We start from the raw sequence: 24,525 nt of genomic DNA on the forward strand, positions 1-24,525 counted from the left end.
CAATTTATTCCAAAACAAATTTGTTATTATTATATACACATCAACTTTATTGAACTACTTGCTGCTAAGTCGCAAAGTAAACAATTTACTTTGCCGCATAGCACAATGTCGCCTCGTTTGAAAGCAGCTTGGACGCACACTAGGATCCACTTAGGGTACGAGCGACTGTTTTTCCCTTGTTATCATTCACCTTAAAAAATTGATATAGAATCTGTACAAGGTATAAACTAGTGAGCTGGTAAATTCTGTTTCACAAGTAGTGACAAATGGCGTTCATTAATTTATCTTGATTATTAATGATAGGTGTGAACGAACGTAACTTGGCTTCTTCTTATTATTATTGTATTGAATCTGGTCACTTTGAATTTATTATCAATTTCCTCCAAGATGTTTGGTGAAATAGAACCTACATTCCATACGTACACAATTTTTGTTGCCTATGGGCTTCTACTGTGCAACGACCAGTTTTCATGCGTGCCGTCAACAACAATTCTGGACATTTTATATGTTTAGCGTCAATTATCCAACAGCAACAATAACAGTTATGGGCATTATCAAATTGACGTCTCTCAAAAAAGATCAGTGTAGAATGACAGGCAAGGTTCAGACAGGCATCGGTTGTCAGATGCGTATTTTTTAAAAATATCTCGTCGTGCGTAATCCAGTTGTTTAGGTACTAATAAAAGAGATAAATAAATTCTCGAATCTTAAACAAATAAAAATTACAAACTACTCAATGAGTTGAGAACACACACATATTCAAACCATTTGATTTTGCTAATGTAAAAAGAATAAAAAGGAGCAAAGCTCATTTAAAGTTTACGGAGCAATAAAATATTGTTTTTATTAGAGTTCACTTCATTTTTTAACTTAGAGAAAATATTCTGAAACGAACTTCCTACATATCGATACATATTTATGATTGTGAAAGTCTTTTTAACGTAAGAAACACCGTTCAAAATGGCACATCGAGTCTCCGAATTTCATTAACAGGCTATAAAAAGAAATTATTGAGGCAATTTTTCCGCAAAACATTTCCATGGTTTGCCACTTTTTAGCGAAACACCAAAGCTTCAAAATTAAGCAAAACCGCTAATCCACTGATTGAAAATTAGCGTCCATAATTGGCGATAAGCGATTTAGATAAAATTTCAATACCTCTGTAAACAATAGTCTCCAAGACCAACACAATAAAATCTCAACTTCCAGAGCAATCTGTGTGTGACTTTTTGTTTTGCGACTTAATTCTATCACTAGCAAATGATTCTGTTTGCCTTCGTAACGGCAGGTATTAACTCATCAAGTTTTCGCGATTGAAGGTCAGACACTCTATAGTTGGTATGCCAGCGCTCTGCATTTACCTCGCCGCAAGCGTGCCATTCTATAAGTTTGTCAGGAAGCACGCGCACGTTAAAAGGGGCACGGCGCTGGGTGTTCCCTGCCTTATTGCCGGATCGCGATTTGCCTCCGTCCAATACCAAAGCCGTGCGCAGCTCTTACTTGCTGTTTGTTTGTTCTAATGTGTAAGTGCTTGCGGAATTGTTGTTTACTCACTAACTCGACTACAACCTAGTGTATTAGTTTGAGTGGAGAAAAAATACGTCGCGCACGGCAAACCATCAACCGCGGCCAAGCTTTGTATGGGCGAACATTACTATCTCCATCTAAACTATCACGTCATCAAATTCAGATTGGTTGTCATGACACCGTTCATTCTACATTAGTTGACGATGTCATCGTCATACTGCTGTTTTCAGTGTCGATACTCCGGGGTGCTGCTTTGTGGCCTACCACCAGGCGTTATTAAATCAGAATTCCTACATATTCATGATATCGTTAGTACGTAAAATTCGATAAATAATTGGACTTCGATTGCAATCGACTCTTGTATGCATTTTTATTTGTTTTTATTTTTAAATTTATGAGTATCTATGTAACTATTATACTATTTATACTATGTAACTATGTAACGATAGTCAACATTTAGTATACTCCTAAAATTTAGTATACTCCTAAAATGAGTTCCCAGTGGTTTCTATGTTGTTTTTAGTTGCTTTTTACAGTTTGCTAAATGTCCCCGAAGAACCACAAGTGACAACTATATACAACTCCACTTTTTGTAGCTACTTGCAAAAAACTCATATGTTGCCAAGAAACTTTCGATACACACATCAGCAGATGCTGAAAGTTTCATTCGAATTCGCAGTTTCAACGCGAAATAGATATGCTTCCTTCAAGAATAGGATCTTAATTTAAGAAAAAAGCAGGGAGCAAATGCAAAGGATTTTAACTTCTGTTGGTTTTTGATTAAAAAAAATTAAGGCCAAAATAGCCAAAAGAATGATTAACCTCATTCACGGGTTGTCATAAATGCACTTATTCATAACAAATGCATTTCATTCAATGCAAACTATTCAGTATAATGCGATGTAAAAGTTTTGAGCATTATTTTTTAAACAAAACTTTTAGATTAAAAAACAAATTTTCAATTTTTTTAATAATGCGGCACTTGGTAACCAAGTCGAACTTTTGCCCCGAATTACCACCTAGTAGCCTAATCATATTGGTCCACAATAAAACAGTTAACCATTTTCCTATTTCTCTTGCAGGCAAAAGCTAACGTCGCCGAAATGGAACCCGTTCAAGGGTATTCGATTGCGGTGGAAGGAGAAGATCCGCCTAAACAACGTTATCTGGCGATGCTGGTATATGCAGTGTAAGTATGGCTTTTCTATTTTTATTGTCAAGTCCCTAGCGGAAACCTTTACAAACACTGTGCTCCGGCAGACGAGTCAAGTGCTCAATTACGGTCTGCCTTCATTGTTGCCTAAAGAGAGGCAGTCGATCAACAAAAGCAACCGCCTAAACTATAAACACACCCTCGCTCGGTCGGTCGGTCGGCTAGGATGTGGCTGTAGCTACTGATAACGGTCCCGCGAAGATTCTCTGCCCGTGTGGCAGCAAAAGTTGCTGTAATTTATACCTCGTTTTCGCACATGCAGCAACAGTGCAAGCTGGTGCAGCGCGATGATAGCGGAGATTGCCATCGAATGTATAAATCTAATCTTGGGTGTGCATGTGCGTCAAATCATACAAAAAGCGAATTCGTTCACATGTTTCATGTAGATATAATTTTTTTCAACTTGCTATGCTCTAATTGCATGAGTAAAAATTAGCAGAAAAATATGTAAAAGTAGTCTATTCAACTAATGAAATGTAAATTTATCTTTTCACCTAGGCGGTAAATGGTATTATTCAGCAGAGCTAGAAAATAATAGACTATCATCAAATTAGAGGATTACACGGAGTAATACTAACTTTAATGCTAATGCTAATTTAATAAGCGTTGTTTGAAGTTTTATTTGATCGTTTCACCAATGGGACAAAACTGTTTTCTAGAAAGAACTCTCTTTTACCATTCGAGATGAACTTGATTCAATAACCATTTTGACAGCACTTCAAGCAATTCTCGTGCGAATTGCGTTCAATCATGTTAATAAACGAATAAGCTATCATGAAGCGATTACGGCTTTTCCCGATTTTTGCTTATCTCCATCGTGCGGATTTTGATAATGAATTTGTTTATATTTCCGGTTCAACTTGGATTTGGCGAAGCGCTGTCGGAACGCTCATTGCATAATCCAACCGATTTGTTCGAAAGTACTTATTTTATTTTTTTTTAACCTCGTTAAGCGAACTGTAGATACCGTTCACTGGAATAAGGTCCAAATTACCGTTCACATAGGTAAAACGAACAGATTCACTATTAGTTTACACACTACATAACCCTTTTCTCTCTCTGATATATCTATTCTCATGTCGGGTACGGGGGTAGTATCAGTAGTTCTTCACCTAAGCCAAAGATGGCGTTGGTTGCTTGAAAAACAGTTTCCATTTAAATCCATAGATTGAACAAAGGAAATCGCATCCGAAGCAGGCGAGAATTGTTATATCAACTGGCTTCCGAATGACATCGGTTTTCTGAGATGCGCGTGGAATTTCTTCTAATTATCGTCATAATGAAAAAAACAATCAATGGCGAGTGTTTTGCAAACTTACCGAAGCGTTTCCATGATAAAATAAAAAAAAAAGAGAAATTTCGTCAAAACTATGGACAAGGCAGAGGGTGGCCACTCAATATCAATTTTCGATTTCCCGGTTTTTTCCCGGTTTTCCCGATGATATTTTATAAAATTTCCCGGTGTTTTATTTTTAAAACAAATCAGGAAAAAATTAATTTTCACATGCTTATTTATGCCTTGCAAAAATAGTGTTACAAAACTATGAAAAACATTTCTCCTTCATCGTTTTTAGCTGTTTGTCGACGTTCGTTCATAGTGATCTGCTGCACAATTTTCGCAGTCTTTATCGCCAAATCGTTGACAATCTTCGTCTTTTCGCGCTTTCTTGCTTCCTTCTGATCTTTCTCAGTCAACCTACTCTCGAGCTTGCAATGCTTCTGTATCAGGATGCCAATGAAATGCATGGGATAAATTAAAGCGTAGGGACATAGAGGTTTTGTCTTTTTGAAAAATGTCCTCAGGCGAAATTTCAAGCGGACTTTGGGAAGAAGAGCCTCAGAGTGCGAGAAAAAATACACATGAAACTGTCAAGGTGCATTTTGCAAAATGCATGAAACGTTGAGATTTGTTCTTTCAAAACATTTTTTTTTCGAAAAACTTCGGTCATGGGACTTACAAAATTTTCGGACTGGGGCCAATGGAATGTATATGAAATTTTCTCATGGTCCGTAAAATAAATACAACTGACACTCTGAATAAACAATTTGAAAAAAAAAAATATTATTAGCTACTGTTTGTTTTTGATACAGAAAAAATCTGAGATCTGAGAAAAAGCGTGGCGACTTTCCCCAACAAAATTCAGTAGTGAAAAGGTCGAACACAGAATAAAAAAACTACTTTTTTCTGCGAAACACTTAATGTGGAGAATGTTGTAAATAACAGAGTCTTGATTATTTATATTATTAACGAAATTTCAGCAGATATTGACCTAGTTTCTGCAACATGACAGACGAACACAGTTTGTTAAAAATATTTGATACATTCTCTTTAAAGTATGTCACTTGCAAATGCAATTAAATATGCTGCTTGTGATTAAAATCATATCAAAATTCGAGAAGTACAAACCGGGTAGCTCCGTTTCGATCCGGTGCGAAATAAAATCGAGACTCGAAGTTTCCGGTCCTATCTAACTTTTGACCGGATTCTACCCGATGCGATGTCGAACACTATTCACAAGAAGTTTCAATACGCCTCCCGCGACGCTGATTACTTTTTGACTTTTTTAAAAATCTGACAATATATGTTACGGAACAATAAATTCATCCATCGATCCAAGATTTTATTTGACGCAGATCTTGCTGCGAAGCCGCTGTCGACTTTGGCTGAAACCAACAACCAGCTTTCCCTTAATCGGCAGAATCATCACAGTTAGGTAATCGTGCAAAAAAACAGCTTTGCATGTTGACATTTCCTCAGAAACTGTGGAAAAAATGAAACGGCAGACATAAAGGAGGATGATTTTCCCGGCGTGAAGCTTAATTTCCCGATTTTCCCGTATTTTTTCCCCGGTGATTTGAAATTCCCGGCTTTTTCCCGTTTTCCCGGTAGAGTGGCCACACTGGACATGGGTTATTGCGTCGGTCAAAATCAATGATTCAAAGTTCGAACTACTTCCACATACATCTTATTCATCAGATATAGCTCATTTTATTGTGCCATTTATTTTTTAAAAATTGTTAACAATGAAGAGGTGGAGGCTGCAACTGATGGTTATCTTGAAGAGTTTTGCGCCAATCACTGGGGAAAGTGTATCGAACTAAATTATAAGTTTTCTCAAAAGTAGGTTCTATCTGCCATTCTACGCATGTTTGGCTTATATGTAGTATTTTTAATCGATTTTTATTTCTTATCATTATCATTGATTTTAAACTTTTGAAAATCCCATGATTTTTTATTCAAAATTAATCTCACTGAACGCTATATTTCATATTTGCAAGTTCTACGTGGTAAATAACTGAAATGTTTCTCAAGAAATGTTCCAAATCACCTATTTATTTAAATATTTAAAAAAAATATTTTCATTGACCTATGATGAAATTTAAATTTTTCTTTGAAATCAGATTTTGATTTACGTTTGTTCAGAACTTCATTCGACATTCATTAATTTAATTTATGAACTCCGGGTAATTATATTCAGATTTCCTGATTTCTTGGGTTGTTTTTTTTTTTAATAGGAGGAGATGTTTTGTGATTAATTAATTATTTACTAATTTTTATTCAGAATTTATATTGTGTGTTCTGCCACAAACGGTGACATATCAACACTGTTACATATATTTTATTTTTTATTTCATTAAAAGATTGTAATTACTTCCGCAGTTAAGTGAATATATTTGTAGGAAGATTAAAAACCGACTTGTCAAGAAAAAAAAAAGAATTTTAAATTAAACCTTAATCTAATCTTACACCTATCTTACTGACTATAAAGTGAGCTAATCGTGTACTTGAGGATTGCAACGATTTTTGTCGGTGGTTTGACATATTTTCTAATGTTTCCTCATTAGTAAGCCTGTTTAGTTCATTCGTGATAAACCAGCGAGGACGCTTCAATATCATTTTCAGAAGTTTATTCTGAATCCTTTGAAGCATCTTCTTTCTGGTTGTACAACAACTTGTCCAGATGGGGACTGCATATAACATTGCTGGTCTAAATATTTGTTTGTAAATTAATTCCTGGGTTCTGAATTATTGTTTGATAGGGTGCCAATCGAAGGTATAAGAAAAATTTTGGTAAGCAGTAGAATTTAGAAGCTTCTTCTCGAAAAAAAAATTCCTCCTGTAAAATTTCAGCTAATTCGCACTGCGGGCTGTGCAGACTCAAAGCGGTCAAAGTTTCACTTTTTCGACCGTTAAAAATGCACAAAAATTGTCCTTATGAAAATGTCGAAATCGTTTTATATTTGAAACCAAGTGTCTTGGACTTCGAGATTCGGTGTTGTCTCCTATAATTTCGATTCTTCACGGGAAACAAGGTGTCTAGTATCAGTAGTTTATTTCGACGAAGGAATAACGAGAAAGTAATTTTTCTCAGACTACGCAGTAGAAGGCTACTTCGAAATTCTGTCTGTCTGTGGGAATGGAATTTTTTGACTGTACCTGGTTCTGAGAAGTAGGCTACTGCACGAGCTTGAATTTTCATGGGGACCTTTTTCGAGAAGAGACAAATTTCTACGAATGCTTACGAAGGGGAGAGGGGGATTCGTGAAAATCTTACATAAGGTTGGAAAATTTAAAATATAACCACAACCTTACGAAACTACAAAAACAAAACAAGCTGAATTATTTCTCGCTGAGATCTTGTAACAGAATGATTCCGGCTACTAGCCCGAGAAGAACGCGAAACTTACAAAACGATACTGAAACCGCGTTTCCTTCTATGATGTTTGGGCCGGAAGTATCCTGTACACCGTGAATCGGTAACAGAGGGGAAACAGTCCCGAATTCTAAATCAAAACGGAACCCCCTTTTGATATAAACAACTTCGACCAATACGCTAGGTAAAAGGTTACAAATCCGCTTAAGGGGTTATATACCTTTTTAGTTTCCAAAATATTGAAAAAAAAATTATTTCATTATCTTGAAGTACAACATCTTGAGAACATTTTCACAAATTTTCATGAAAATCTGAGCAATAAGGAGAAAGTTTGAATGATTTGCAGCGCGCCCCGCCACGGCCGCATAAAATAAACTTGGAGCTTTATACGCGTTTATCTCGGAATGTTGTTTCTCAAAAAATGACATTGCCGTGATCCTGATTGCGGGAAAACTACTGAACCGATTTTCTTCGTCTTTTTTTTTAAATTTTCGTTATTAAATTCGCCGGTCCTTGAACAATCGCTTTTTGTACAGTTACATCTTGCCGCAAAAATTTTTTTAATGCAAATTTTAACGCTCAAAACGTGCATTTTTTGGGAAAAAAGGTTCCAGTTTGCACTGAAAACAAAATACTCATAAAAGCGATCGTTCAAGGACGCGGTACACTTCTAAACTAATGAAATAATATGAGTTTTTTGAATTCAGTTGACCCGCTGAGTCTCTACCAGGATCACCGCAAGCCTGTGTGAAAAAAAAAGCGTTTCGGGTCAACGGCCATTACTCCAGTAATATATGGTATATCTCAATATCAAACGTATTTTTTTAATGTTGATAAACTGTACTTTCAGGAAAATACCACTTTGATGCAATGAAAATGGTGCTATGCACTTAAAAATAAATTCAAACTTTCCTTATTTTCCTCGACCAAAAAGGTAATGGACCTTAATGGACCGGCTCCAACGGCTTTACCTTCTTTCGCAATGGAAAGCGTGATCCCAGAGATTTTTCGCCTCAGAAAATGCGGCAAATATTTTTTTGATCAGATTCGATTCAATATTTTTAAAGCTATGTCTATTTAAAAACAATTTTGACCTAAATTTCAAATGACAATAACAATTGAAAACTTACTCAAATTCAATAAAAAGCAAAGCCTTGGTGCTACATTCCGATTCGGAACTTGACCTTCTGTTCATAATACACAGACTTCGCAGCCAACTGTTGAGTGTACAGGACAATTGCGGGGCTAGCGCTACGATCCTACTGACACTGACAGTTTCTCCCGAGCCGAGACTCGAACCTACGATAACTGGCTTGTTGGGCCAGCATCATACCTCGAGACCAGCTATGGAGGCGTTAAATTCAATAAAAATTGGAAAATCAACTTCCCGAGTGAAACTCTTGAATTTTTTAATTCTTATTTGAAAAAATTAGACATCGCGATTTTTGGTGATCCGTTTCACGAATTTTGACCCTATTTTCAATTTTTTCTAACACCATGAGATCGATCGATTCAGTCCAGTAAGCTAAGAGCAATGGTAAGAGCGATGAGAAGAATATAGGTGCTAGGATGAATATCGGAGTGGTTCCCCTTTTTGCTCTTTATCGAAAAAAAAAATAGTCTCGTATTTTTTGTTTGGTTCTAAGGGTAATCCTTTATGAATTGGGGTGGTCCAAAAATCGAAATATTTGAACTTATTTTTTTTTTTGAAAAATTTGTAGCTTTTAAGCCGTTTGACTGATTCAAGTTCTTTCTACGATAAATTTAAGGTCTTTTAAGGAAAAATATTAGATCGCATGGTAGTTTATTTTGAAGTCATTCTAAATATACAAGACGATATATTTTTTTCTCATCAATTCAATTTTTGCCTCTCTTCATACATCTTGTAGTACTGAAAGCGGTCAACAAGTCTATATAAAATTGCTTGAGACTTCTGAAAAAAAACTTCATGTATACCTCCCAGGCAATCATTTCGTTTAAATATACGAAACTGGGTATTTTACAAATGACCACCATACGTCTCCATAGTTTTTATTTTTAATAATATCTCCCTATGAGCAACGATGTGCAAATCGGGACCCAAAAATCTGAAAAGTACAGTAAATTTTCCATTGGCTGTTGGTTATCCGATCATTCCGAATCGTTTCACAAGATTCTACGGTAGAAATGAAATAAGAAATACATGTTTTTTGGCTCTCTGCAATATGTTTTACCTGGGTTGAGAAATTGTTTGTTTTTTGGCAAGTCTTAAAAATCCACCAAAAATGACATAAATATCCCTTCAAAATAAAATTGGTTGTATCAAAATCGGATCAAGACTAAGGGAGTTACAGGTATTTTCAGTTAAAAATTTTGATTTTCGAACATGAAAATCATCGAAATTGCCTAATATAGCAACATTCAAAGTGCGAACAAAAATCGATAACTCGACCGATGGTCATTAAACTCTGGGAAAAGGTCATTCATAGTGTGAGAATCTTCGGAAAAATGCAAAACATCAAAAATATTGACATGAAAAATCGACATTTTTTCCGGCCTCCGTGGATCGCTCTGAAACAGATGCTGTCGTGAGGCGCTTCTAACCAAGGAAACAGACGACGCTCAGAAAGCCTAGGCTTTTCTCCGAGGAGGTCAGCTCCTTTTTTCCCCTTCGCTGTCAGCATGCGTGCAAATTTCCACCACGGGTTGGTGATCGAGAATCGAGATGAGTCGAATCGATCTGGAAATTCTTGTCCCTGGCTTCGGATTAAAACCGTCTAGATTGAATCTAGAATGTCACGGGAATTGACTGAAGCCAACAAAATAATCAAAGCTTATATTTGCTCATTTCAAGATGGCTTGACAAAGTATTTTTTCTTAATTCTTTTAGCACAAATATTTAGTGGTTAATTTGTGGTTTCGAAATCCAATTTGTGGTAATTTTTGGTTGAGTAATTTCTGAGAAATTTTCAGAAAACTGAGTCAAGCCATCTCTGAAAATGATTTCGCTTCAAATGAATCGGACAACAATGATATATACATCAATCGAAAGCTCTTAATTTGTCGTTCACGAAAATGTAGTTTTTGTAGGCATAGTTCATATTAAAATAGGTAAAAAACTATTATTTAAGTTTTTGAACATTGTTTACCTCTTATTGTCTACACCGACCGTACGCGGCGTTGGATGAGCATAGTACTGGCACCTGCCGATGTTAGTGCTAGTGGGTTATCTAGAACATATCGACAGTCGTTCATATACACTAAGGTCGTTTTTTACGCGGGGGATGCGTTCCAAATTTGTATGGGTCCGCGTAAAAAACGACTTTTTTGAGTTGCAAATATAACAAAGAAAACCGTCCTAAAACGTTAAAACCTCGTTTGAATATGATAGTGGACAATCTAGAGACCAAAATTCAATATTTTAAATTTTGAGTATTTACACCAAAAATTGTGATTTGTTTTTAAAAACTGATATATGATCACTCGTGGCCTAATACGGAGAACGTGATTGAAATGAGGTCGATATCTTGTACCGTTTTTGAGTAATGGAGGAAAGCAACCCGCGTAAAAAAAACCGTAAAAAGCGACCTTACTGTATACGACATACAGTTGTCGCTGCCGTTGAAAGCTTTTTTGTTTTATTATTCAGGGGGTAGTTGTAGTAGCATATTCCTGAGACGAGAAAATATCGAATTTTAATTCTAGTCAGGACTCACACCTTTGGGCATTTACCATGCGTTTCAACCGTTTCCTACAGTTCTAAGGCCCATTCCCGATCTTCAGGCATCATTCCGGTTTCTAAAATACCCAACAGTCGAATACAGTTGCGTAGTTGGTTACCAAAATATTATTATGTTTATCGAAAAAAAAAATTGTTCTTTATTATTATCAGGCTGTAATTTATTCCAAGAGTTAAAACGTATGTGCTAATAGATTTTAACATATAATAGATTTTGTATGAGAAAGACCAGATCACACCCCTAGGTGTATTAATTTAGGTTTTTTTCTTTTTCAAACAATCGGTAAACGGCAAAACTACATTTCCGGAAATGATTCGACCGAAGATCGAGAAAATTTCGCTCGCATGTCTACGTAAAACTTCACTTATTTTGAGGAAATTTACGTAAAACACACGGAGGCTTGTCAACTACAAATATCTGCTAATTGATAAACATTTGCATTTCGCAGCAAATCTGCACATATAGTATTCCTGCTGTTTACATACTGTTTCACCTAGAAATACTCAGAGGAAGAGATTCGCGGTGAAAAAAATCGCCAATTCGGCAACTGGGTTTCATATGTCAGAGGTGCCAGATCTCTTCTCAAAGCGCAATGTTGACTAACATTCGACTTGTATAATCGGTGGTGACGGTGAAAGTCCTTAAGAATAGTGAAGTGCTTCGCAAAAACTGTTAAGGTGATATATTTTATGCTTATGTTTATTTTATACACCTTCACTTATTTTGTTACCTATACACAAGGTTTGTTGAACTCCGGGTAAAAATCACTCATTCATTGGCAATAGAACAAAAAATCGTATAGAAATGAACACGTTCTTTTTTGTACCTGATTGCAATACCTCTCAATGTGGTGTTAACTTTCTTGTTCGTTTGGCTCCAATTTTGACGGTTCGTTTGGCTCACCGCATATCTCTCCCTCTGAGTATCTCTAGTTTCACCATACTCATCGCTACATGAAAGCTTTCTGAGAAAAAATCATCTACGTATTTTGACGTCTTATCAATCTGATAGCGCTGTTGTTGCAATTAAAGGCGGGAAAAGTCAAAAAAAATACACTTGATTTTTGTTACTTTTATGGCATATTCATCAGACGCAGAACAAAACAAAACAAACTTTTTGTTTTTATTTACTAGGATATGACTTTTCGTACATGCCCAATTTAGCCACGTTCTCCGTGTAATGACTAAACTTCTTTTTCTAGTTTAATTTTAAGTAATGCCTAAGTTCAGAAGAAAATCTCGTGTCCAAAGAAACGTTTTTCATTTGCTAAGATACCTTAACCATAAAGATTACCTACCCATGGACTTGGTACCATAACTCAAACTGAAAATGAGTCGATTTTTGCACACATTCATCGAGCTGATAATGTGTATGGGATGATTACCGTCTGCCACCACCATCTGATGATGGTGATGAAACAACTGGTACTACCTCGGGGCGCTGTACTGTAAGGACGTTATCAGGTACTGCTTTACTTGGGCTAGCTAGCCCTGATACGGCAGAGCAGCACTAATCGTTCAATGAGGTACAGTCATGCAGGGAACAGGAAATAAACCCATCTCTATCACAGTAGAATAGCTCAGTTATTCGCGTCTACCGAAGCTGATTGGAGGCTCATTGGGCAGAAGCTGAGAAGGTCCAAGATTTTGGTGCACGTTCACTGATAATTTTCTGACAATATTGCCACGGGATTTCTGCCAAGTTTTAGATTGTGGAGGTGTTGTCTTTCGACTTACATTTCACCGAGAAAAGTTGATAACATAAATTTAATCGGAGCAGTTCTGAAAAGGCGGCTAGTGTCTAGGTTTAAGCATTAGTTTTAGGTTTTCCTAATCGTTTTATATCGGGAAAACATTCACCGTTTGTAACCTGCAGAAAAAAAAGCAAACTACCTGTCTGTTTAATTTTAAGAGGATTGTGGGTGGTTTCGTTCGTTTGTGTTTTTTTTTTCTAAAAAGCTCAAAAATCAACTATTCGATAGATAGTTCAGTGTGCCACGAGTAGTGTTTAGTATTAGTTTTAGGTTTCTCTGCCTTAAGTGACTTTTGTTGAGTGGAGATCTTAGTGCATACTGTAAGAAACTTTTCCTCATCACATATGATACTTAAAATGGGCAAAAAAGTTCCTGAATTTAGCGTTATGAGACGCTCCAGATATAAGAAAAGCCAAAAGAGGCGTTTCCGTTTGGTAATTATATTGTTTTTGTTTAAACTATAATTTTTATGTTTTTCTACAAAAAAAATGTCGTTTAGCTCAACGAGAAAGTGTGTTGTTTGAATAAAAAGTATTTTTCTTTTTGTTACAGTTGTCATGAAAAGGAAAACTCTAGTCTGTCAATTTGCTTCTCCACTAGACGTAGATATTCATAACACACCTCAGGTATGTTACTATATTTATTGGTTAAATAGTATGGTTAACTTTACACCTCTTATAGGCCATTTTACTCGAAGGAAAATACTGGAAACGAAAGTGCAATGTTATAAAGGCAGAGTACAAAAAGTGGCGCCGATTTTACGTGAACAAAGCCCTTGGAGCGACTAACATTACAGACACGGTGAGTACGGGTAATATCTATTGGCGCAGTGATCTGCTGTGCAGGCCCGGATTTGAGGGGGGGGGGGCAAATGCCCCGGGCCTCCCGATTGAAGGGGCCCCCCTAGTCCTAGGGCGACCATTTTTCCAGAACGTTACCTCTAAATGTTTTAAGAAAAGAGAGCCTCACAAACAAATTTGCCCCGTGCCCCCCAGCTTCTAAATCCGGCCCTGCTGCTGTGGATTGAGTTAGACTGTAATATAGATAAGACCGCGAGCGGCAAGATGAGTTAAGGAATATTTCATTTATTAGCGATTCTGTGACAAGTAGAAATTAGATAATGCACGTGTTTGGGCGAATGACTTGAAATTTTTGCGAAAAAAAAGCACAAACCAGATAGGTCTGGTTTCTCTCGTGTTTTACGTGTTATATGGTATTTACTTTATACACAAATTCATCACCATTACCGTTCGAGGTGAGCCGGATTTAATCTGTTCATTTGAAAACAGCGTGATTCTTCGCTAAATTGCGAAATCAAAATTCTTTGCTACATTGTTATAAAGTTTTGTTTGCAGAATTTTATTAACATGCAACCAAATATGAATACACACTAAAAAGTAGAGTGTATCAATAATATCTTTAAGATTCAGCATAAAAGGAGGATAGGATAGGATTCAACATAATCTTTTTTTTTTGCTCCTACTGCAAATAACGTAAATTTGCTTGTGGCTTGACTGATTTTTATTAATTTTTTTGCCGATTAAATCTTATTGCAAGAAAATTACTGAACAATAACAATACGAATGCGCCCTAATGTATAAGTCTGAGGGAACATACAGTTAATTAACCTATTGGATTCAAAACTACGATAGAGATATTTACTTTTTACATAATAATCTTGCAGATTTTCTGCAGTTATTTTACGAAGCCTTTTTTAAGAAACCTTTCTTGATAATCATAACAATTTATGGGCCTGAAATAGTTTTAATCAAATCAGGTTATGTTCACTCTTTAGTGTCTTAAGACCGAGTATTCTACAAGATTTTTAGGACTATTATGTAATACACATAAAACACGCAAAAATATTTGAAAACTCCTAAATGGAAAAAAAGTTACATTTTGAACATTGTAACGATGACAGTCAATCTTTTCCTGTTCATAGCAGCAAGAAATTGAATTCAGACGAAAATCAGCAAGTTACAAGCCAGCTTTTTGATAAGCTTCATGGAGCTGCGGTTGAACCGTTACGTGAATTCACAGAAGAAGAAGGCAATTTCGCGACATTGAGTGCTTAAAGTCACTTTATCAAAAAATTTTGGCATTTCAAAATCCATATTATAGTTTAAAAATATTTACTCTTAATTTGCTATGTGCAATACCACTTGCGAATAAATTACCATTTTTGAATAATCAATAGTTTTCAATTTATCAATATTATGCTAACTGATATAGAAAACTGCCACAAAGTGTAAAAATAGTAAATGACATGAATGATTATCTTACCGCCATACTTTTGTCACTTACTTTACAAAGATACTCAACAATACATGGGTACCAAAACACGGTCTCACGCGAGATAACATCGTTGCCGCTCGGCTTCATGTGATCTTGCAACAATTTCTATAATTGCTTTATAATTGTACATAAAGATATAAAATTCAGAGTGTGCAATTCTCCATTGCATACTGAAAGAGTACTTTTATGTTGTCGTACAAAGTGGGTTTTTTTGCGGAAGATAATTGAAAAAAAAATTGAATTCCTCTCTTCTTGCCTGCGAAAATTAGGTGCTTTGTGCCCGTTTGAGATATTTGACGACGGCATTAAGATGTTTGACTATTTTTATTATATTGCTTGTTTGAAGTTTGATCCAAATCCTCTTAGAAGTCTACAAAGTACTAGTCTTAACCTATGAAACTCAACATTCAGGATGAATTCCACTTAGATAAACCTATTTTTCTAGACTAGAGGAAAAGGTACATAATCTTAGTAACACACGGTGGTCACACTACCGGGAAAAATGGAAAAACCGAAAAACAGACAGAAATTCAAAATCACTGCTTGTCCTGCTTGTCATCTGTTTTATTTGTTCAACCATTTCTGAGGATATATCAATGTGAAAACCGATGTTTTAAATATAAATGGTTTGGTTTGTGCTCAAGCCGACAGCGGCTTCACAGTAAAATCTGCATTAAACAAAATCAAGTTTGATCAGGCGTATAAACATATATTATTCAATTTTGAACCAGATGGAAGGAACATGGATTGCCCAATACATCGTGTTCGACGCTGTCAGCGTCGTGAAAAGCGTATTGAAAGTTCTTGTGAATAATACTCTACATCGGATCGGTTGGGGTCTGAAGAGGCCGCTCAAAACTCACATAGAACCGGAATCATCAAAGTACTTCCGAATTTTAATCACCAGCAAATATTTTTATTGCGGGTTTTTTATTTGCATTTTTATTGAAGTGTATTATTTTCACACATTACCTACGTCTGCGCGAAAGCTCGAGTAATATTCTCTAAAATTCCGTTCAAAATATAAAAAATAAAATCTCTGTAAGTTTCAACAATTTCCAAATTAAGTTCCTCTGCGGAAATCGTCAAAAATCATGCAGTAATTTTTTTATTCTGTGTTCGTCCGTTTGACTACTGGAATTTGTTAAAGAAAGATGTCACCTTGAAGAGCTATTTTCTAAATCAAAAAACAAAAAGTAGCGTAGCTACTCAACAAGCTTAGCTTAGCTTAGTTCTGAGTGTACATATCAATGGTTGCTACTCCGGGATGAGTCCGAGTCACACAAGAGGCACAATGAATCAACTAAAAGAACGACTGTAAATGGTAATTCCTTCTCACTGTGCATTATTCAATGACCCGATTTATTATAGACCAATAACTGCGCCGGCCACATCCTTGCAGTCAGGTGGGAATATCGTCGGTTTCATGAAACACCGGCATATACTCAATTTTTTTCCATTTTGAAATTTTATGTCGAACGATGCCAAATATGGTTAAGTTTTATTTCACAAAGGCTTGTTTAAAAAAATACTTAGTGGAAGACGCAAAAAATTAAAATTAAAATAGATTCGAAAAACATATCAAAAGTGTCCTTAATATTGTAAAAAAGTAATGAACATATATGAGACTAATTCACGACATATCAATAGATATTGTTGTGGTCCTTTTTGTGCCTGAAAACATGGATTGAAATAAGTTATTACTACATTATTGCAGCGCTTGCACAGACGTGTCGCTCTTATCTACAACCATTCACCGCGCAAAGTCATCCAAACAGATCATCCACACGTTCACGCATCTATCACAACAACAAACATTATCGACAAAAGTGGAAAAATCGGAGCACCTAGATACGACTATTCACAGATCGATCGAAACAGAAGCAACCCTACACGGTTATAGACTATTTTACGAGACGTATTAGAACTCAATATATTAATAAAATTTTAACAGAAAACATAACGCACGTAAAAGCAACATCAACATCAGCAAATACCGTGTATCCTACCCTACCAGTTTGTAAAATGGTCCATGCACGTTTGCCAGTGTATGTACGGGAAATGTGTTATCTTTATAAGCATACGCATAATGAATTTATGGTGAAAATCGAAAAAGCTGACGATAGCCGTGCTGCCAGAATTCCCCACAAACAGTAGCTACACAAAAAAGAGGAAAACTTTTTTAGTGTTTTGAAATCAAAGTGTCGTTAAAGATATCAAAAATTAGATTTTTCAAAACCGCAAATGTGGCATTCTGCCTTGACAACTTTAAAACGTAACTATTTTCCATTCATATTCATGAATAAAAAAGATTAGGTAATTTGCGTTTCAATGCGAAATGAATGACAAAACAGGAATATTTTTAGAATAAAACTTTGTATTTTTTGTCTTTCGACTAGAAGATTCATGACTTTTTCGCAGATATTTGAACCATACGACTCTAGTGATATATCTTAAAAAGGCGTTTCGATTCTAGTAGATGAAACCTTTAAAAATGTATCACAAAAATGTCTATTATTGTTGGCCACGAACGAGTTGCAACAAACTAATTTCTATGAGCTTGCAAAAATTTACCTTGCCTTTACCTTGGAACAAAAAATTCATTTTTGTTAATAAAAAATTAACTTTTCCACCTTCTGCAAACAGCATTTCTGTTCCTTCTTTCTTCAAATTATGACAATGTAAAATTTATGTGATTTGCAGGTCGGACTCGATTATCCTAAATTTTATTTTTTTTTCTGGTGTTCGTTTTTAATTTGTTTTCCGAAATTTTACGTTTACCATTCTTTCTGGCATATTCATTACCTTTTATGTCACTTCCGGCATGCTTGGTTTTAAATAAGGCCGATACAAATATCATTTTCATTTTCTGTCACCCCCCCCCCCCCTTCAAAAATGTTGCCAAATTTGAAGAGGAAGAAAAAAAAGTTCATACCGTTTTGTTAATATTATTGACTTTTCGACAGCGTATATGCTTAATTCAGCAACAAACAAGTCCAGTTACAGTGAAAATGTCACCAATAGACAAGCCAAATGATTAATAACGATAATAATGTGGTATTTTTAAACACACTTTTGCATACTAGTTACAAACGTCGTAACCTGCACACAATTTTGTATGTAAGCTATTCCTTTTTTTTCTTCTCAGTTTTATTTATTTTTTGCCCTCCCCTTAGCTAACTTTGATAACAGTGGACATAAAAACTTTTTAAAATTTGTATCAGACTAAGTGAAAATAATCAATGTCCAATTTTTTTTTGCTTCTTGAAATTTTACCCCTTTTTGCCTCAGAAATTATTTCTGGTTACGCCACTGCATCATTCAAGTAAAACAACAAACGAAAATATGTATTTCATGCTCGTTAATCGCAAATTTGAATAATTTTTCTGTGATTCGATTATTCGGAAAATCTGATCATCCGGTATAAATTTTTTTGTGATATTCCGGATAATCGAGTCCGACCTGTATGAACTTGTAAGATGGAGCGAGAATTATTTTTTTTATTTTTTGGCTGAACTTTTTTTTTCATCTTTTCTGATTTTTAAGACGATTGCGTTAAGATGTATTATATACTGTTTTAAAAACAAACTCATATTTATGGAGCTCCTAAAAACTTTCATGGTTTCATTTAGGAATATAGTGAAATTATTTCGAATGTAGTTTTTGGTGTTGTTCTCACGCGTCTGTGGAATGCGGATTTCCTAAAAAAAAAGTCTCGTTTTACTATGTTTGTTTTGATTAACATTTTTTCCAAATTGTTTATTCAGAGTGTCGATTGAATTTATATTACGGATGTTGAGAAAACTTATAAATTCCATTGGTCCCAGCTCGCATTGTTAGTTCCAGAGTTTCAATGTTAAAAAAAAATCTCGACGTTTCATGCATTTCTCAGACATTTGCCGTGAAAAGAAAATTCGACCATGTGCATTTTTTGATTGTTCACTTTGAGGCTTTTATTCTCAAGGTCCGCTTTAGATCAAACTTTACATGAGGACTTTTTTCGAGAAGTAAAATCTTCTAAGCAAAACGAAGCTCGATGGTTGAGTTTTGACGTAGGACTACGTCTTTATTTTCTATACTTTTTATTTTTTTTATTTTTTTTTATTTCTGGCAAGTCGGTTTGTTTATTGATTGTTCAGTTTTTGGCTCTGTTAAATTTCAACTTATTAGTAGTTTATTTTAGTTCGAACGCTATTTGATTATTGTACAATATTGTTTTAAGCTAGCAGTGATCTAGGGAATAGTGAAGTGCAAGCTCTAGCATTGTGATATTTCGTGATATTTGCTTCTTTATTGAAGTGGACTGTGCATTGGATGCTGACTTTGTTATTGTTGGACCTACATATTGCCGCGCAATTTGATTACCGTCTGTTAAGCCTACCCACAGGCGCTTCATTCTTGTGCACTCATATTTCATCAAACCGTGCTGGTAATGGAGAAAAAACTGTGCGGCGAATGCAAACTCGAAATCAACGACCTCGAGCCGGTACGTTGCGGTTTTTGTGAAGCTTGCTATCACATAAACCACCAATGCTGTTGCCTCAACAGCAGGATTTGCAAAGAACTCTTCGCACTAGGCAAAATATTGTTTATTTGTCCTCAGTGCCGCGATAAACTAAACGGCCGTTCGATAAATACCTATGTGGCTGACGCACTAAACAGCAAAAACGCTCAGTCGCTACATCTGGTTGATTTGCCGTCTCAAGTGCAAAAACTGTGCGAAATGGTAGACGGATTGAACAATAAGGTTGCAAGTATGTCGCAGAAACCGCCGCATTGTGATGGGTTCGTTGGAACTCCCGCTAACTTGTCCGCCGCTGCGAATTTATCCACACCGATATGGCCCGCAAGAAATCCTAAACGGCGCCGTGCGGACCGCATGCCGGTAGAAATCACTTCTGATCGAGGCACTAATACTGTTGATTTAAGTGATCTCTCGGTGTCATCGGTTGCTTCTGTGGTAGCAAAAAAGTGCTTTTGGCTCTACCTATCCGGTTTGAATCCCAAAGTAACGGATAACGATGTGCAGAAAATTGTTTCACGCTGCCTGAATTCAATTGAACCAGTTGCTGTTGTTCGGCTCGTTCAAAAAGGAATCGATACGACGAATTATTCCTACATATCATACAAAATTGGTTTGGATCCCGATGTAAAATCGATTGCTCTGGACCCCGCTTCTTGGCCGTCTGGTTTATTATTCAGGGAATTCGTCGATCGTCCAAAAAACTAGAACCCGCGACTTTTTTCTCGACTAACGTTTCGACTGCTGTCCACGAGCTATCTACCGTATTACTGCATGCAGATTCGACTACAATTGACTCATCAAAATTCAGTGACGACCACCATGTATTCTTTGGAGCCAGCCCGGGACACACCGAATCAAGCAACTTGGAAGCCCCCGACCCACTCATCACAGTCGCGCTACTGCAGCCTGCGTTCATCAGCCGTCCCGGTCCTGTGTTTGAGGATGGAGAAGGGGTCTTCCAGCTTGCTCGTATTGGCAAGTATTTTACTAATAACAACATTTCACCACTTGACATTCCCGCACGTGTTAGTCATCTACCAACGAATCAACCAATCATTGATGTCAATTCTGGACTACGCCCTGTGACAACCTCACTGGACAGTGCGAAATCACTCGCCACTTAATGCCTGCTTCTGCGTCCCCTCCACGACGAGCTCTTCCACTGGGCGACGTTAGCGAACAGCAGACAGCTAGTACTGTTTTATTTTCAAGCAACAGTGCCACGCGAGTCGACCGGCAATAATGCGATTCCCCGTGCAATACTGACCTGCCATCTCTACTCTGCTACTATCAAAACGTGCATGGCCTACGCAGTAAAGTAACCGAGTTTGCTTTAGAAGTTTCCAATTCGTTTTACGACTGCATCATTCTCACCGAGTCCTGGTTGGATGCGCAAATTTCTTCTACTCAATTGTTTGGCATTGATTATACCGTGTATCGGACCGATCGTAGCTTGTTGAATAGCACCAAAGCAAGGGGTGGTGGAGTAATTATCGCTGTGCGACGATCGTTGGCATCGGCATTATTATTTTATTTGAAGCCATGGATGAGTCGCTTGAACAGCTGTGGGTTACGGTCAAAAATGGTGCATTTTAACATTGTAATCGGCGCTATTTACATTCCCCCGAACATGCGGAATGAAGTTGAAATTGTTGATCGGCATATTTTATCAGTTGAAAAGGTTATCAATTCAACTAGTATTAACGACGATCTGCTTATCTTTGGCGATTATAATCGTGCTGGCCTATCCTGGTCGATGCAGTCGGAGGCTAGTTATCTCTTTGTTGATGCTTCGCGCTCATGTGTGAATGCTGGTAGCACCCGTTTATTAGATGGTATGGCTTTTCACAGTATGTATCAGATTAATTCTGTTTGCAACCTGAATGGCAGGTTCCTTGACCTAATTTTCGCAAACTCACATGCTTTGCCAGCATGCTCGGTCACTACCGCACCCGATCCCCTCTGCAACATCGACGTTCATCATCCACCTTTGATGGTTACTTTAAATAGGCCCGTTAAGGCTCAGTTCGTAGACGAGTTCGATCCGTCCAGTTTTGATTTTCGGCGTGGAAACTTTGATGCAATCAACGCAGCTTTAAATGATATCGATTGGACCTTCATTTACCGGTGTGCTAACTTGGATGAGGCCGTGAATGGATTCACTGAAACAGTTCAGGAACTTATACATCGGCATGTTCCAAAAGTTCGTCCTTGTTGCAAACCTGTTTGGGGAAACAGGCAGCTTACAAAACTTAATCGAGTTCGAAAGTCTGCTTTGCGCGCCTATCAAAAGAATAGAAACCCTATCAATCGGATCCGATTTACTTCCGCAGCCGTTCATACAAAGCACTGAATAGAACTCTGTATACACAATGTACGTGCGAAAGACGGAGCACAACTTACGTTTAAATCCGAAAAGCTTCTGGAAGTTCGTTAATTCGAAGCGTAAGGAGGAAGGGTTACCTTCCAGTATGTTTTTGCTGAACAATGAAGCTTCAACGAATGACAGTAAATGTGACTTGTTTGCCAAGCACTTCGCTAGCGTGTTTAATACGCGGTGTGCTTCACCCGATGAGATTGCCACAGCTTTGGCTCCTGTTCCGGCCGACGTATTTAATACCGGAATCCTCACGATTACTAACGAAGAAGTTGCCAACGCCATTAGAAACCTAAAACAGTCATTCTCCCCTGGACCTGATGGTATTCCTGCTGTACTCCTGAAGAAATGTGCTGGAAGTTTAGAATTACCGCTAACCGCCATTTTTAATCTCTCCTTGTTGAGACGTCAATTCCCTCGCAGCTGGAAAGAATCATTGATGTTCCCGGTGTTTAAGAAAGGTGACAAACGAAATGTGGAGACCTATCGTGGGATCTCGTGCTTTTGATCGCGTTGATCACGCGCTTCTTTGTGCCAAGTGCGACAAACTTGGAGCTGCAACTGGAATGGTAGAGTGGCTAGACTCTTACCTACGTAATCGTATGATTACTGTTAAGCTGGGCTCGTCGCAATACACTTGGTTTAGCAACAACTCCGGTGTTCCGCAGGGTAGCATACTTGGACCGCTACTTTTTTCATTATTCATCAATGACGTTACAAAAGTTCTTCCACCTGGCACTCGATTGCTGTACGCGGACGACACTAAAACTTTCCAACTTATCGAGACTGTTGAGGATTGTCGCAGGCTTCAATCGCTGATTGACTTGTTCAATGACTGGTGCCTCCGCAACTACATGCTGATAAGCGTTCCAAAGTGTGCCGTAATCGGTTTCCAGCGCAAAAAGCAGCCGCTGTTGTTCGAATATCGCATTGCTGGCACATCTTTGCAACGTAGTGGTTTTGTCACTGATTTGGGTGTTTTGTTGGACTCTTATTTAACATTCAGGCAGCATTTTACGATGATCATCACCAAAGCTAATCGTCAACTAGGTCTTATCTTCAGAATTGGAAAGGAGTTCATCGATCACGGCACCTTGCTAACTCTCTACTGTTCTTTGGTGCGCTCAATTTTGGAAACGGCGTGCGTGGTGTGGGACCCGCACTTTGATGTTTGGATTCAACGAATCGAGCGCGTTCAGAAACTTTTCATCAAAAGGATCTGTCGTATATTGCCTTGGAGAGACCCTGATAATCTGCCACCTTATGAAAGCCTCTGCTCATTGGTTGGAATCTCACCGCTCGAACAGCGCCGCCAAGAAATTATTGCCAAAACGACACACAAAATCTTGACGAATCGGTATGATTGTCCTGCTATTCTAACTTCGCTGCAGCTGTATTGCCCACTTCGCCCACGACGTAGCAAGCATTTACTGCAAACTAATGCGCACCGCACAAACTACGGCTTGAATGAACCTGTTCGCCAAATGACTCTGGTATACAACCGGTACTAGGGGTGTGCGAAACTGGCTTTTCTGGTGTCGAAACGAAACGAAACGAAATTAACCCTTAATTTCGATTTCGCCAAATTAGTCGAAACGAAATCAAGGTGGATTTCGAGTTCTCGAGACGAAACGAAATTGGTCTCTAAATTTCGCGAAATTTCGCGAAATTTCGAAAAATAAAATAAATGTTTCTGAAACATAGCATTACAATGATTTGTAACGTTGGAGCGTACGCTAACGAAGTACCCTTCAACAGCTGATCGCAAGGTGCTTACCTGGTCGACGAAGAGTAACGTAGGTATTCAGTTATCGATAAACCGACAATGACGAGGAAATCAAAAATGTTAAAAACTAAAATCTTGATGCATTTATTTATACAGATTATATTGCAGGTAATAGTAGCGCGATAGATACAAATGATATAAAGGTCAAACTCGAAATGTCTTTGTAAATAATAATTTAATGAACTTCTGAACTGATTCTTTTGGTTTGAATGCAACTATGTTTAAAATAGTAATCCTTCTTTCATAGCACTTTCATCATTCAAAATCCAAGTTTTGTCCTAGAGCTCGAACTGGAAAAAATGAGAGATGGTAGGTAGGTTTTCAACCATTCCTGTGAGTTTTGGTGTCCCTAGCAAAGATAACTTTTCCAAAGAGTTGTTCCCTATGCAAACGTAAAAGCGACGAATCCGATAAGCAATTCCTCGGCGGCCTTCTGATGCATTTCTGCATTCTCTAAAAGCAGCAAAATTCACAGGAATGGTTAAAAAGCTGTAAAACCTTTGGAGGGCAACTTTTTTTTCGCTTTTGTCGACCAGTGTTATTGAATTTTTTTTAACACCGTTTAGTCAGACTAGACTAAGTGACATTTTTATCAAATCGAGGAAAATAAAATTTAAGTTAACTATTCTGTAAACTTTGAAGTTTTCAATATTTTTGCACATTTTTTAATATAAC

The 24,525-nt window shown here is 37.2% G+C and overlaps 1 protein-coding gene across 2 annotated transcripts in view; it reads left to right on the forward strand.

Annotated features, from left to right (window-relative positions):
- Window positions 1-24,525, forward strand: part of LOC129727781 (MLX-interacting protein) — a 63,396-nt gene that overhangs the window by 22,163 nt on the left and 16,708 nt on the right. The window contains exons 3-5 of one of the 2 annotated variants that reach the window (XM_055685956.1): window positions 2,610-2,716; window positions 13,420-13,493; window positions 13,549-13,668. In XM_055685956.1, the coding sequence (XP_055541931.1) occupies window positions 2,610-2,716; window positions 13,420-13,493; window positions 13,549-13,668 (301 nt within the window). Of the gene's footprint in view, window positions 1-2,609; window positions 2,717-12,698; window positions 13,302-13,419; window positions 13,494-13,548; window positions 13,669-24,525 lie in introns of those variants that run through there. The other variant, XM_055685957.1, reaches the window with a different exon arrangement.

This window comes from Wyeomyia smithii, chromosome 3, assembly GCF_029784165.1.
Source record: "Wyeomyia smithii strain HCP4-BCI-WySm-NY-G18 chromosome 3, ASM2978416v1, whole genome shotgun sequence".
In the NCBI taxonomy this organism is placed as follows: domain Eukaryota; kingdom Metazoa; phylum Arthropoda; class Insecta; order Diptera; family Culicidae; genus Wyeomyia; species Wyeomyia smithii.